The 16,282-nt window shown below is 33.1% G+C and overlaps 3 protein-coding genes across 3 annotated transcripts; all 3 read right to left on the bottom strand.

The window, feature by feature from the left end:
• Positions 1 to 2,884: 2,884 nt before the first annotated feature.
• Positions 2,885 to 5,548, bottom strand: Osi15 (DUF1676 domain-containing protein Osi15). Its single transcript, XM_077415481.1, has 2 exons — positions 5,014 to 5,548; positions 2,885 to 3,327 (listed from the first exon to the last, which is right to left on the bottom strand). Exons 1-2 carry the CDS (start codon positions 5,384 to 5,386, stop codon positions 2,996 to 2,998), a joined length of 705 nt encoding a protein of 234 aa, XP_077271607.1. The 5' UTR covers positions 5,387 to 5,548; the 3' UTR covers positions 2,885 to 2,995.
• Positions 5,549 to 6,685: 1,137 nt separating this feature from the next.
• Osi14 (DUF1676 domain-containing protein Osi14) lies at positions 6,686 to 8,762 on the bottom strand. The gene is made up of 3 exons (XM_077415538.1): positions 8,458 to 8,762; positions 7,893 to 8,078; positions 6,686 to 7,261 (listed from the first exon to the last, which is right to left on the bottom strand). The coding sequence occupies exons 1-3, from the start codon at positions 8,672 to 8,674 to the stop codon at positions 6,882 to 6,884; spliced, it is 783 nt and encodes a 260-aa protein (XP_077271664.1). The 5' UTR covers positions 8,675 to 8,762; the 3' UTR covers positions 6,686 to 6,881.
• A 3,132-nt stretch (positions 8,763 to 11,894) lies between these two features.
• On the bottom strand, positions 11,895 to 14,220 carry Osi13 (Protein). The gene is made up of 2 exons (XM_077415541.1): positions 13,585 to 14,220; positions 11,895 to 12,323 (listed from the first exon to the last, which is right to left on the bottom strand). Exons 1-2 carry the CDS (start codon positions 13,772 to 13,774, stop codon positions 12,013 to 12,015), a joined length of 501 nt encoding a protein of 166 aa, XP_077271667.1. The 5' UTR covers positions 13,775 to 14,220; the 3' UTR covers positions 11,895 to 12,012.
• Positions 14,221 to 16,282: the final 2,062 nt, after the last annotated feature.

The raw sequence follows: 16,282 nt of genomic DNA, 5'->3' as shown, positions 1-16,282 counted from the left end.
TATTGTTTAGATGACTTTTTAATATATGAAGTTAAGGGGGCAAAATATGAAATTAAGTATGGGGTGCTCCGAAAATAGGAGACAGCATATATTCGCAAGTGCGAACATAACATCATGGCAGGTGAATTCGTACAGATTGTATAGAAGACTATAATGATCGTACGTTCCATAACGCATAGTTACTCCATTTTCAGTCGAAATTGAGATAGTCGTTATTTCAAGAAAGTCGCTCGTACTCACCCAACAATTTGCGACAATTCAGGGAATGTTCACGCTAGATCAGAAAATGTGTCAATAATTTCTCCCTGACGATTACTACGGCAAATCATGTTCTTACGCATCGAAATTGTTAGAATTTCAGTACAGTAGTACTGTTAAAAATTTAGAAAAAAAAACGTAATATGGAGAAATTGATTGTCTTGTAAAGCTGAAAATTACCGAGCCCGTTTGGAACGTTGTTTACCATATTGTCCGTTAATAAACGGTACCTGCAAAATTTTTACGGACGGTCTGTTTCCAAGAAAATAATTGTTATCCTTCTTTCCTTTGGAACACGCATACAAATCGTTATTATATTCCATAAATGGTTGGGTACTACCGCTCCTTTTTTGCCGCAGAAAATTCAAGATTCCAATGCTTTAACGGGAAAATCTGATTCGTTATTTTGATTTCTACATTTATATAAAAATAGTATTGTGTCGTATTTATTTTTTCTTTCAAATTCCTATAAATGTTATAGCAAAATGGTTTTTGCTACATTACAATAAAAATAAATTTAATGAATAAAGATATCTGCAATATACTTATTGTTAGCTGCGTAAAATATGTCCACAATTTCTTATTTATATATATTTATAAACATTAGTTTGTTGTTGAAAATAACATAATTTTCGCAATTAGACAGTACATGAATTTATTTTAGGAAAGTGTATGATACAAATACGCGCATTTAGTGCGTATATGATTTATGCGTCGAGGTGTGAAACAAGAAGGAAAGAAGAAAGGTGGAATTACCGCATTTAATACACTGAGTGCTGCTCGAGTGATTGCATAGACCTCGTTAATTCGAGAACGTATATCCGTTATGTACTCAAAATGCATTGCGTGCATTTATACTTTCGCAATTTTTTCGCGGCGGTCTAAAGTGAACGTTACATACCGCGAATTTCTTCTGCCTCGACAGTGGGGATTTATAAGAATAAACTAGTCTATACAGCCACCATATTACGTACGTTGCTATTTTCTCAGTAAGTTATATTTCAAGCAAACTGGTCGCTACTGGCCCAGTCATTGCTGTATTGATAGTCTTTGAATCAAAGAAATCCGCAAGAAATTCCTGGATCTGCTTTCTTAACTAAAATAAAAAATATTTCTGATAGCACATAAATTTAATATATATAGAATGCCTCTGCATCATGCAATTTCCAAATATCAAAATAATTTTTATAAAATAACAGTATAGAATAATGATATACTACTATATATCGTACATTGTCTTTTTATACACCCGCAAATTAATTTTTACAACATTTTGTAAAAATTTTTCCTTTAAATGCATATAAATTAATACATTAAATTTATAGTTATATAAAAAACGTACCGAGTTTTACATGATATGTGTGTGTATATTTATTAAATACAATGAAAGAGAATAGTATTAAAATGCAAAAAATTTTATTTGTTAAAAGTACATATTAAAAAATTTATTAGTTTTTATATACAAGTCTCGTTAAAGAGCAAAATTATATTTGTATATCAAATTATTGAAAAAAAGAATATTGAAAATGAAGAAAGTATTGAATTATTTATAAAATCTACATTCGCAATTTAATGAGGCTTAAAATATTTATAATTTTTGTATTATTACATAGAAAAAATTTATATAACAATATTCTTAAATTTATTAACAAATATCTTATTGTGCTTTTATTATTAATCATGACAAAGAAAATCGTTTGATAATATAACCAAATAACTTAAATTAATTGAATTATAGAATTACAGAAAATATTTTATTAAAATAGAATTGGATGTAGACGTATACGTGAAAAATGTTGACTACTTGCAGAGTGTCTGCAATTTTATAAACAATAACGTGTGTGTCACTTTTTAATATTATTAAAAAAAGAATGCCTAAGCATTTGAGATCAGGCGATCAGAGCTTCCGTTCCTCATCATGTTCGCCACTTCTCGACGGTGCTGGCCTCTCTAACAGCCTATATATACCCGTATTCACTGTTCCACTCCTCTCGAACGACTCGACTAATCACAACTGATACCGTTATTTCAATCCCTACCACGAAGGCCACGGTCGTATCTACTGGTAGAAGTGGAGAACCACGTGGAGACATTGACACACTGACCTTGTTACGTGCGAGGCACCGAGGGGGAACTCGGTAGACCAATCACAGCTACGATCCGCTTTCCTACCTCGCTCCCGACACAGTAACCTCGTTTCCTTCCTCTTCCTAGTTCCCCACCTTGATCCGGTCTTTCTCCGCTTCTCCCACCTGCGCAACATCATTCTATCTTTCCTCCGTCCGTGAACCTCCATCTAGGTCATTAGCCTTCTCGTCTGACCGACTGAGTAACCTGCTTACAGCTACAGCTATATATTTATATATGTATATGTGTATATCGCTCTCTTTTTCGATATTTATTTAATTATTTACAAATCGTAAAATCTTTGCCGCAAGTAATCCTTATTATCGATGTCGCGGATAACACATGCGCATTTAGGTCGAGCATTAATAAGATATGACATATCTGAGATTGGCAATTTACCAATCGCCTCGATGATACGACGTTTTTGACGGCTCGTCGATGTCATGGTGATACTACGTCGCGGCGTCGTCTCCCATGTCTCACAATGAACAAGACAAAATTTTATAAAAAGGATGATTTATTTTATTGTATAAAGCAAGCATATGCAGACACGCAATAAATAAATAAATAAGTAAACGAGTGCGAATGGCAAGGGGCCGGACATTGTATTTTATGGAATTTCATGGTACGGATAATGTTCGCCATTGTATTCCGGTGCCCAGCCTCTGTAAGGTTGATTGACCTCTTCTTCTGACCTGTGCCAGTGATCGTGATGAATTTCGTGCGGTCTTACAATTCCGTAGGAGACTCTTGGCGGCGGCGGTGGTGTAACAAGGGCCTTCAAGGCTACCGCGCCGGAAATCAAGAGCGACATAAGTCCTGCGCCCAAGCCCTTCATACCTATTAGGGCGATCAGGCTAATTACGATAGGCAGAACGATTATTGCTTTTAGCTTCAGCAGGATCAAGAGTGGCACGATCATCCTCTTCAATTTCGTACGCGCTGTAAGCAACATATACAATATCTTGTAAGTAATGATGTAATTTTTTTCCTTAAAATTGTCAGTTAACGTATGCATGTGTATCTAGGCCCTAACAATTGCAACAAAAGAAGAAATAATGAAAAGAATGTTCAAGTACAAAGTCGAATTATATATATGTATAAAGTATAGAGTATAGAGTTTATGAGAGATACGAAACATATATATGTAGGTATAACATTTGCATTACTACAATAGGGGAATGGTAGAACAGAATTAATACATAAAGATGATATCAATAATCGCAGAATACTTGGATGATCGAGGATTTCTAAAAGGCTTTAACGGACGTTTATCATCCAGTCTACTTTCTTCGACACGCGACACTCTCGTTCAAGGTCCTTCTTAGACGTCTCTTCTCGCGGTAGCCGTCCCAGAAACCCGGAATCCCACCATATCTATCCTACCAAACGGTGACCCACTTTAGTCCACTCCCACCTCCAGCATTTATTTCGCAAACATGGTAGAAGTGGAACGCATCGTTGTGGCTTTCTACGTAGACGCGAATCCTTCATTCCGATCGCTCTCACCTCCCTCTCTCAGTGACCATCGATAAACGTACATTAATACATTATGCGTACCCGAATCTTTCATTATTTTCAGAATCGCGTGAAAAAACTATTTTACACATTGTAAATACGCGAATGAAAAAAATTCAAAAAAATTTGTAAGTATAAGACAAACGGTGAGAACTAGAGAGGCGCTAGAGAAAGATACATATAGGATGTGTGTGAATGGTATGCCGGCCACGATTGAATTGAAAAGAAAGATACAAGTTACACTTTCCAGCCAATGAATCCCGAGATTCGTGAGCTACTTAAACCCCATTGGCGAGACTTTAGAAAGGTGAGGTACTATAAGTTTGCGCCCACTGAATGATGTATTCATACCAGATCGGAACGTTAGAGAAGAATAAGAGATTTATTTTGTTAGATCCAAGTATCTAACATAAGTCTGACGAGAATCTAACAAGGACTTTAAACTTAATGTTCAAAACTGTTCAAATCAAAAACTTAGTTGTAAAAAATTCTTGCGCGAAAGACAAGTATAAATTTAATATGTATAAAAAAGATAAAGCGCGTAAGATCAATCTACAAATGAATTAGGTATAAGAGGTATATATTAAATGTATTTATCAAATAATTTATATAAGTGTGTTAAAGAGAGAAACAGTATTTATAACATATTCATATGCATCTATAGAAAAATACAGCGTTCATACATATAATATTAAGCGAAATTAATATATACTTAATTTTATAGACTTAATGGATTGAAATATTTGGTTATGGATGCTTATTTAAATAAAATATCTTCGAAGATTTTGAAATATTTTTCGAAACATTGTACCCACTGCAAGCAGATATTATTCATTATAACATTTATAGTGAAAATTGTAACATTCAAGTATTTTTATACTCCAAAGAAAAATTATTGCTTTTTGAGAGCTTATTGAAACTGTTTTAAAAATATAATCTGTATAAAAATGCAATAGATTTTATTATATTAGAAAGTATACGCTCCAGTTATCTCTAATTTGACAGCGCATTGTTCTATTAGTTAAATACAAAATAATCATAGTTGCGTTTTTTCTATTTAAATTTCCATTTATAATAATTTGTTCGTAATACATCTATACATCTGTTTACCTTCGGATGTTCCACGTGCCAAACTTCTGAGGTCTATATCGATGTTTCTCTGACCGAGAGCGCGTGCGAACAAACCAGCGGTTGAAGCGTCATTAGGAAGATTAATTTGTATTTTTCGAGTTCTCAGGAATTTTTCGATTCTGCTCACAAGCGGATCCGCGCTCTCTTCCGATGGTTCCCCGTCTCCCACAACCTTTTCGAGGGTTACCATATTGCCGTAAATGTCGATGATATCTTTTCTGTCGAATTCGTCCATCGCTCTCGTGAGCTTCGCTTCTAGATGTTCCAAACTGTTTCCATCTTCTTGGCTTGGCTCGCCTATCACCAACGTCAGCAGTTGCAACGCTAAGAGGATGATTACTTTGGTCTTCATTGTTGCGAAGTGCTATATGCGTGCCTTCGAAGAAGCGTTTTTGACTGTTTGCCCCCAGAACAATTTTTCTTTTATACGAACCACGACCGATTAGTGGTGGGGCCAATACTGAACTATTTGGCAAGCAACGTGCAAGGGCAGTAGTGTCAAGAATTTTAATTCTGTCGACTCTCTGAAGAGTTAGCTTGAACATGCAATGCACAAGAATCGCGTGACGTAGAATACACCGGCACAAGCAAATTTTCCTTTTACTTTCGGAATTTTACTATCAAACCTAGACAATTTCTTTCTAGGACCTTTCAGCCTCTTTTCCAAGAGTCTTTTTCAATCAAAAACTAAGTAATCATAAAATTTTATAAAATATCTAATAACAAAAGTTTTTTGTAATAAAATAAAAAATAAATAAAATAATTTTAAAAATATCATGTTTTATTGTTCAATTACTCTTCTTTTAGTATATGTACACTTTTTTGTATAAACGTATATTTTATTGCAGAGAGAGAAAAGAAATCGTTTCATTAAGGAAATTTCTAATTTATTTGTATGCACCTACGGTTTTTTTTTTTTTTTTTTATTTGCATCACATATACATACAATGGTCTGTAAGACTCTAAGCAATTATCATCTCCTATGTTTACGATCAGCATACATCATCAACGCGTGCGTCTGGTGAAAATTAGATTTCCGTGTCTCTTGGTGACACAGTATGGTATGTAAAACTTGTGTCCTAAATCATGCAGTCGGAAGTCAGTCGAACAAGAGAAATGGAACGAGTGACAGAAGTAGCGGCTAAGACGAAAGAAAGACCGAAGAAAACAGAAGTGGGAGTGTAAATGACCTGAAGGTATGTCGATTGGAGCTCATATACGATTGGAATCGGCTATGAGCTCGATCGGCTACAATTACACGCCGAAAGCTGTCAATATTTCGCTTTAGCAGAAACTAATCACGTACGAGGTTTTCTATGCATCGTACTGCATCGAATCTTGCGCTGTGACGATAATTTCTCCAAATTAGAAATTTAATACTGATTTATATTTAGCAAGAACGGAAAAAAAGAATGTTCCACAAATATTTCTCTGGGATATACTTTTCTTTATGAATAATTTATTAAGTACAAACAATTTAGTTATTTAATACGTACAATTAATTATATAATAATTTATTTAGTTGATATAAATTACATATAACGTAGATATATAAATATACTACATATGAAGGGGTAAAAACCAGTGATGTAAGTCAAATTTTTAAAAATATTTTTTCGTGTGCATAGATGCAATTTATATATTGCACAGATTGCATTTACGCACACAAGGAAATATTTTTAAAAATTTGACTTACACCACTGTGGTTTTTACCCCTCCACATAATCTAGCAGTCGTAGGTGGGTCCAATGGCCTCGAGAAGGTTTTTTGGCTCCGCGAGATATGGCTTTCGGGTATTTCCAAGTCTTTCCATGGCAAATAACACGAAAAGAGTAAAAAAATCTCGTTTAATCGGTACCGTTGGCAACCGGTGCGTGCGCTGAATATGCCAAATCATGGGCGTCGACTTTCGCGTCAGCCTTGTCGAAGCTTCTATATCCTTGGTGCTGTAATCCTGGAGACCCACCAGCGGCCCAACTTCCTGCGACGCCATTGTCGTACCAAACAGGCGCGGGACTCTTATTGAAGAAACTGCTAGCCACATTGGTACCACCGAAAAGCTTCTGGAATGCCATGATACCGGCAACGACTAAGGCGATTTTACCGAAGATTAAAGCCTTCACAGCCAGCAGACCTAAGCCGCCGAGCAAGATCGGTACCAACGCAAAAATTTTGAGACCCGCCGCGGCAATCAGTGGTAGAACCATTTTCTTGATCTTGGCACGTCCTAATCATAACAAAAAAATTAATATAATTGGTATTAGATTATGAGAGTATGATTAGATTAATATAAAGGATGTCAACAATATAAGAAACTAAAATTAATTTAATTATTTAAATGTGAGGAGACTCGTATTTTGTTATATTTTATATTATACTAAAACATATATTTTAATAAACATATAAATATCGATACAAACTTAATATTATATTTGCCAGATCTTTTGATTTCACTTTTAACGTTAACTTTATGATATATATAAAGAGATATTAAATATTAATATTATTTATATATTTGGAAGATGTAAAAAAAAGTTGCATAATTATATTTAAAAAATAAGAATGATTAAAAAATAGGAATGTTATATATTATTCTAATAATATAATTACAATCTGCTTAAACTTTTTTAAAATACATTCGAGAAGGAAAGCGAATCATTTTTTCTTGAAGAACGAGTTTATCCGGAACTGGCCTGACGTCGTACATATAGATATCACGAAGGTGAAAGGCATGCTGAGACGCTTATTCGTTTATACTCATGACGTCGCGAATTCGTAACGTTAATCGAATAGACATAATCGAGGAAAAGTGAACAATTGCGTAATCGAAATACTTAGGCAAAAGGAATAAGACTTACCTTCAACCAGGGCGCGAGAGACCGAACCTTCGGGCATGCTAAGTTTCAAGCTGTGACTCTTTATAAAAGAGACGACTGAATCATACAGCATGTTGACAAGTTTTATCGCTCTGTCAGAGCTCTCGTGTGGTAATTCATTCATGATCTCTTCTTCGTTTGTTTTTAAATTTTTGCCAATGCGGTCCACTAGAAGATAAATTTTTTTAAACAAGAAGAATGATTATTAATTGTTACCATAATTATTATCTCATTCAGAATATATACAAAAATTGATAAAAAATATAAATTGTGCACTATCGCATATCTGTTCTCGTGAATATTACAAGAATATAATTTTAATAAGCATATTTAGAAGAAGATATAAATTTCTTCAAAACTAACATTCTTCAACATTTTTTGTATTTTGTACTGACTTAATTTACAGATATATATAATATTTGTTACATTTTATATTATACTAATAACTTTACAGTAATAAATTTAATGTTATTTGAAGTTAACATTATACAGATTGATATGGTTAAAATTTAATAATAATATATATACAATAAATATAAAAACTTACTCGGGGTGTCTCGTACGAAAGTGACGCCGTCGATGATCTTGATGTCCCTCGATCGAGCCGCTCTATCGAAAGCACTGATGGTCTTCACGAAGATGCAGCTGAAGAACTCATTGTCGTGCTCCAAACAATTCAGATCCTGAGACGGCTGCATGGAAACGCTCGCAGGTCCTGCTGCGGTATACGCAGCAAGAAGTACCAGTGCCAGCAATTTGTTCATCTTCTTCGTCTAATCACTCGTCAAGTCGTCACGAAACGAAACACCGAGAGGCTGTGGCTGGAGACGGAGCAAACTACTCTCCGGAAAATTTTCGGAACAAAGTGCGACCTGGCCCTGCGGCGCTTGAATCTTTATAGGTGTGCACCATGTAGGACCCTCCTCAGTATCCCCACTCTGGATGACGACGACGTGTATGACGACAAGGAACGATGAGACGAACGACTCATCATTACGGGTAAATGCCACAGCCACCTCCCCAGAAAACTTTCTTCGATAATTTTTAAACAAACGAACCACTGCGTGTGGAGAGACGCGTCACCGCTTGGGCGGACCTAGAAGTCGCTCTCCCTAACGTCACCGAGAGAAGTTTACGTTTACCACAGTAACCATTCAGAATTTGGGTCAGTAGGGAAGGTAACACTTATTATAGATTCAGGAATTATTGGAGGAAAGACCTTTGAAAATGTTATATATTTGAGAAGGGTACTAATATTTTTGGTGACAACGCAGCTTTGCGGCGCGCAGTCTATTAAGTTGGAATATATGTATATGTGTACAGTATGTACATTACAATTCGTTAATTCTTTACGGAAGTATAGAATATATGAACACCAACACCCCTTACGGCTCCACGCTCCATCTTTCTTTGATTGATTTCTAATATTATGAGCCTTTAATATTATATTTGGTGACAACATCTAGCTTCATTAAATAATCGTTGAACATATCTTGTAATTTAGTTTTAAAAATAAGTACTTTATATTGATGTGGGGTTTTACTTCTTTAGATATCACTTCCTTTCTTCTCGTCGCGTCGGCAAGATTAACAATTTGACGTACGGCACTTTCTGTTTTTTCTTCACGCGCAGCAGATTGTTTAGAAAACCGACAACAACGGTGATGACAGACGTGCATTTCGCACCTTGCCGCCATTCACAGTTGCACGTGCTTCGCGGTCGCGGATATACGCTTTTCTTACAAGTAGCCTGTGCGTGTGCATTTAGGTGACGCTAAATGTGAACAATTTCTAGTAGTAATTTTTCTTTGAATTGTGAGTAAAGCAGGCGCATACATATCGCAGAATATACAATTTTAAATATTATATTAAATAAAATTAAAAATATTCAAAAGAAATACGAAATATAAATAAAGAATATTTGAAATGTATTAAATCTATTTGCATTATTATTGATTTTAACATATCAATTATAAGATATCAATTTAGTTTTAAATATCTTTTCGGAACAATCCAAGCATCATAGTCCAGCTTCCTTTATAAAATGGACCGATGCATTCTCCTGCAACCAAGCACGTGCACCAAGCTGCTTACCTTGACCCAGCCGTCGTCGGTAATACATATGAACTATAGATTACGTCTCCGACAGGTTTTCTGATATAACTGGAGTTAATAAAAATTTTTTTTACTACTTAAAACTTTTTTTTACTACTTTTGTGTCCACCTGATTATTTTAGTATGTTTTCGTCAAATATTGTAAAATGTAATTACACTCGCTTAGCTCTGATTTACAAGAATTTCCACCAGCTGCACCGTGAAAAATTTCATTTTTCAAAAACATTTTTAAAGTATTGAAATACAGACAGAAGACATTATTGTAGTCTCAAAATAGTTGATTTATAAGAGATCGCACGTACTCTTAACAATTTTGACATCATATATTGAGTTTATTAAATTCAAATTTGAAAAGATGTATACTAGATTATACATGAGAGAAATTGATGTGACGAAACAATAAACAATAAAAGGTATCATCAACGTTGCTTTTTCAGGCAACCAACCTTGAGAAAGTAACAAATAAGTTATTCACAGGAGGTATTCCATTGTGCTCCGTGCACTCGAATCTGTTTAAATATTTAACAGGTACAGGAGGGACTTCGTCATCTTCGTTTAACGGTATTCGACCTGGAAGGAACGAAGACAATTTTGCGATTAATTTTCTGGGTTATATGAATACTATCAGTTACTTCCTCCTACGCATATGATATTTCGGAGAAATTCATATAGCAATTCTTATCTATGACGAATTCACCATTATTTTAAAAACATATTTTCCTTTTAGGAAACAAAAAATCTTAATAATTCTGTTTATTTGAACAGTACAAAAAATTACTAATTAATACATCAGTCGGTGATTATACCCAACGCAAACAATTATCAATATCTATATGCAATATTTGATATATGCATACGTAAAACTTTATATTTACATTATAAAAATAATATATGTTATAAAAATAGCCCTTGAAGAGCGTTTCTAGCTGCACAGGACTTAGGAATTGAAGGTCGATGACTTACATTTGGGTCAGTTCCAGTCATATCTTTATTTTTTTCCGTCTTATTCTTCATGTGAATAACGTGAAAAAAATTCCTTTTCTCGCTTTCTCTCGAGCATTTGTTATATAATTGATCGTATTAATATTTCCTATTTTGGATTGTTTTAAAAAATGTTACATTTTACAATAATAAGTGGTCTTTTTGTAATAGTTACAATATTTTATTTCTTCACAATTAATAGTGAGATTTATACTTTGATTACAGAATTATATATAAATATGTTGTAATTGTAACTCTCAAAAATTTTTTATTGGAAACATATTTATTTCCATAACAAGATGTAATTTAACTTCGACATCAGTTACGAAGAAAGAAATGGATACTCTATCTACAAACTAGTTCCTCGCGGAATCAAGAAACTTTCTCTCTTTCTTACATCACACTAGTGAAATGCGTCAAGATACGTTGAGATTACTCATCTTCGAAAAGGATTTTGTTAAATATTACAATAGTAAAAGAGACATAAAGCTATTATAGAGATGTAATAAATTAACTATAAGTGCATTGTATATGTATTTTAGCAATTGTATATGTTTCCGTCTACAGATTTCATAGTTTATGGTAACTTTCACCGATATATCAACAGTCAGTTATCGTATTTAGCACGATTAACGCAAGCGGTTAACGCATCTCCATTGAAAAATTCTTCATTGATGTTAATACGAATAAGAGAGGAACTTTTACAGCACTAGATATATATGATAACGTTTCAATTATGCTTCTTTTAAATTTATTATATTTACAATGTTTGATCTTAGTGTAATATTATCATAGCTAGACACTTAAATAAATAAATAGAGCAAATAAAAAATTAATTAAAACTATAAATGAAAATATATCTTATTCTTAATTTTATGTATGATGCCAATCATTTTTAGAATTACTTAAAATTAAAGTAAAATTGGTATTTTCCTATACGACAAACACATTATATAAGAATAATCGAGGAACAGACGAAGAATTTTATTGTCCGTTAATAATTTTTTTCACTTCTTTCTACGTCGTTCTTTATAAAATCGATAAGGTTCGAATTCTTGTACGTCGCCAATGAAACCGTATACATCCTGTCGCCTGTGCTTGTTGACTAATTCGTAGCTGCTCTCCTTGTGGGCAATCTTTTTTAATCCAATTATGGCTGCCAGGATCAAACTCATCAAACTCAGCACAACAGCTTTTCCACTTAGAATAGCCAATACCTTCAACGTGATGGGCAATAGAATCGATTTTATCAGCAAAAACCCAATAATCAAAGGCAGAACATACTTATTCAGTTTTTTGTATTTATTATCTTTACGCCCTGCAATTAATAAAGAAAGAGATATTTAGTAAATATGAATAAATGTAAGAGAAATATATAAGAAATATATATAAATGTGTGAGACTCGCTTTAAAATAAACATATCCTTTATATCCCCACTCGATATATTCCATACTACATTGCCTGCAACGTTCTACTAATCATTACACATGCTGACTTTAAAAAGGTATATTATAGTTACATTATATAAAAGTATCTTGCTCCCTCGAAAACCAGGATGTGCATATCGAGCTTTATCGAAGTATACGTTCCTTATTAGGTACGATCGTCACGGAAGTTAATAAAGATGAACTAGAGTAGAAAGCACTTATGTTTTTGTACCGGGAGGCTCCGCGCGTCCGTAAACCCAAAAGTATCATAACGTAATGGACAACATGTGCAATTACACGCTCCTTTAACAACGTTTGATTAATACGCGGTCTCATAATTCAATTTCACAGCAAGTAATTCAAATTTTTGACCACTAAACTTGAAATACCACACTAGATTTGCTCGTTACTCGCAATTCCTTTAGTCTATTCAAATATATTATATAAAATTGGTTATAAAAAACTTATGGTAGTAATAAGAAAAAAAATTGTGCCAATGTATATCCAAATTTAAACACTTTTGCACAGTGCTTTAATACTAAATTGCATTATATACAGGCATCATTAAATAGCCATAAATTTTGCAATAATTTTATTTTTCTATTTGACATTCTATTAATACAATTAAAAATATAGTTATAAAATCAGTAGATTATAATAATATTAATGTCTTTTTAATAGTAAAGATATTAATATTTCTTTCTTCAAAGTAATGCTTATACATATTTCGCGTCTAACTAATATCTACCTCTCGTATATTAATTTAATACAATATTTTTTATATTTAAATGTAATATAAAAATTATACATTATAACATTTAAATTTTATAAAAACGGTTAAAAAAGCTATAATTTTTTTCTTTAAAATCCATAATATTATTAAATACTTGATAGTAATTAATTATTAATATAAAAGTTATTTTTGTTAAATGTTTTTTATTTTATTATATGTTTGTCTGAATGTAATTAATTATTTATTCTCTCTCTCTCTCTATATATATATATATATATGCACCGCTTTATTATTTAATATAAGAGAATAGAATAAAACAAAATCTGAACTTTTTTTTCTATCAAACACCAAATGTAAACTTTGAAAATGGAATTTTCTCGAGCTACATTCAACCACAAATAATTATTATTGTTAGTACCTTCTACATCGTCACACGATTTCGAAATAGGAAAAATTGTATCAATGGTGTTTAAAAAACTTTCACCAATCCAGTCTAAAGATCCTCTAGAGTCGTTCCACAGCATCTCTCGGTCCAGTGTCTTCATTGATTGCGATCCCTGTGATGCGACGAATGTTGGTAGAAAAAGTAGCATGTACAGCAGTAACATGTTTCCAGCATCTAAGATCTTTTTACTCCTTTTTTATACTTTCTTATAACACACTCTATGATCACGTTTTATCTGGAAAACTTCGCTTATCTTGTGATCGCGACCGACCTCTTCGCCAATGTTAACTGACATTCGTGCTAGACCGGGCCATTAGTTTATATAGTAAGACCGCGAAAAGCTCAGAGAAGGAGACTGCTCATCTAACTTGGTACTGATGCGTGACGAAGGACCCAACGTCCACTCCCGTACCTCCCAAGCTAGTCTACCTCGACCATTGGACGCTGTTCGCGTCGACCACTCTCGAAAAATCTTCCCCGGAATATTTCGACCGGGGTAAGTAGATCGTTCTCTCCGTCAAACGTCCTCACCATTACTGTCCTTTGTCGTGAGAGTGTACAGCATTTATTATCAATTCGTTTTACACTCGAATAGTTGTGGCACGAAAACGAGCTCCGCTGCCACGACCCGTAGGTCTGTTTACGGCCTGTTTACCGAGAAAAGTAAGCCAGAAATAATGCAAACTTAGTTATTTCATTTAAAAGCAAATCTAGAATTAAAGAGAATCAGTTGCGTTCCGATTATTGTAACAATAAATAATTAAATTAGAGCCAGCTATTTTTTCATGATATTTTCATTTATTAATGCTAAAATTTTGCAAATATGCTATACTATAAAGAAGCTAAAATAATATTAATAATAATGTTAATAATCAATTAATATTGAAAGATTTTGACGAATTATTAGTATAAATAATGTCATATCTCTATTGAGCGGTGTTTTAAACTAAGCATTAATCAACCGCAAAAGAAAGTGTATTTGTCCTTAGAAACCGACTTTTCAATTAATTGACAAAGGCTGCAAAAAAGATCTATTTCCGTGTTCATCGTCAAGCAAAGTATTTTCTATCAATGTCACAACAAATGATGTTATACGCTTGAGCACGATAAATAAACGTCGGAAAAGCATGAAGAGTACGTCAACGTTATCAAAATCATATTTTTAGAAATTATTGTTAAATCACAATAATACTTTTCTTAAATAATTTTGATTACATACGAAAAAAGTATTGTTATTTTAATAAATTACAGTAAAGCTTATTTTTTAAACTGCAGAGATATACCGTTTTATCCAAAAAACAATTTTTTGAGACTTTCATACGTGTTTAAATTTGTACCCTTTATTATTTCATACCGTTATATGTACTTATATACATATTAATGTTATTATACGTTAATTTACTTCACGAATAAAGTTGTTATATCGTTAATGACAGACTCCTTTGTGAGCACCTGTTATTTGTCAAAATTAGGACTGTGGCTAGCAGCAGTAATAACAGTAATAATAGTTACACTTGAGTAAGCTTACAAATGATATTCATTATGCTCATAAAACTAGTAATCACGCAATATTGTTTTTCAGTAAAATTTTTTATTTATTGTAAAGACAATTGCCAGTTTTAGATATCTCAAGAACGTATATTTGTTGAACACTTATAATAATCATAATAATCGTAATAATAATATATAAGTATAATTATACTTTATAAGTCATAAAATTTTACAGTAATTATTATAAGAGTTTATTATAACTTATAATAAAAAAAAACAATGGTAACACAACAATAATGATCTAACCAGAAACCAATAACAAGATCAACATTGTTTTCTTTATTTCATCTATCGATGTTTTCTTCATTCATAACGGTCATTGTTATTTGGGATTCAAATTCTTGTAAAAAATAGTCAAATTATTCTTGACTTCCTCTTTCCAAGAATCTAAAGTGATACACCTAAGTGGCATATGAGTAAAACTACTATATCGATATGTGGGTTGCCGGCTTCATACACGAAGGACTTGACTAATAGTTACTATAATCTGTCTTCAAATAGCCAGTCTGATGATTTTAATAGCAACAAACATTCTAATGCATGGGCAATATCTTTTGTTAGCGAATTAGAAACGATACATTCAAAAAGACAATTTTTATACCAATGAGTAATCAGTGCGTGCAGATTTCCTGTGATAGTAAATAAACAGGTTTATTACTCATGAAACTGCCTCGATGCAACATCCGAGAATGAAGAAAGTTACGGAGAGAGTACATACGTGATAATGACTGTTAAGTGTCCGTTGTTCGTTGTGGTGCATTTGATTCGTGATTTTCAGAGCAGATAAGAACTTGATGATTGCCATGGGAAAAGTCAATTAATCATTCAATAAAATGAAATTTCGCGCGATATAACGCTCTGTCTCATCAATCTCGTGTGCGAGCATCCGATACATGTTTTGAATGCTTTTGTCTTAATTATGCAAAGTTATTAATAATTTCACTATATTTTTTTATAATTCAATAAGTATTAAGCGTTTCACTGTCTATCTACTCTGTATTCATATCATGTCAATCTCTCGCAGAAGTTGCAGCACAGTTTTGATAAATAACGTAATTAAAGTCTCCGTTTTATTTGAATCTTAATAATGTGTAACTTCATAGAGAAATATTTCTGTGGC

Source organism: Temnothorax americanus, unplaced genomic scaffold (assembly GCF_048541705.1).
Source record: "Temnothorax americanus isolate GAGA-0224 unplaced genomic scaffold, ASM4854170v1 Scaffold4, whole genome shotgun sequence".
NCBI lineage: Eukaryota > Metazoa > Arthropoda > Insecta > Hymenoptera > Formicidae > Temnothorax > Temnothorax americanus.
This window is presented reverse-complemented; position numbering and strand designations above follow the sequence as displayed.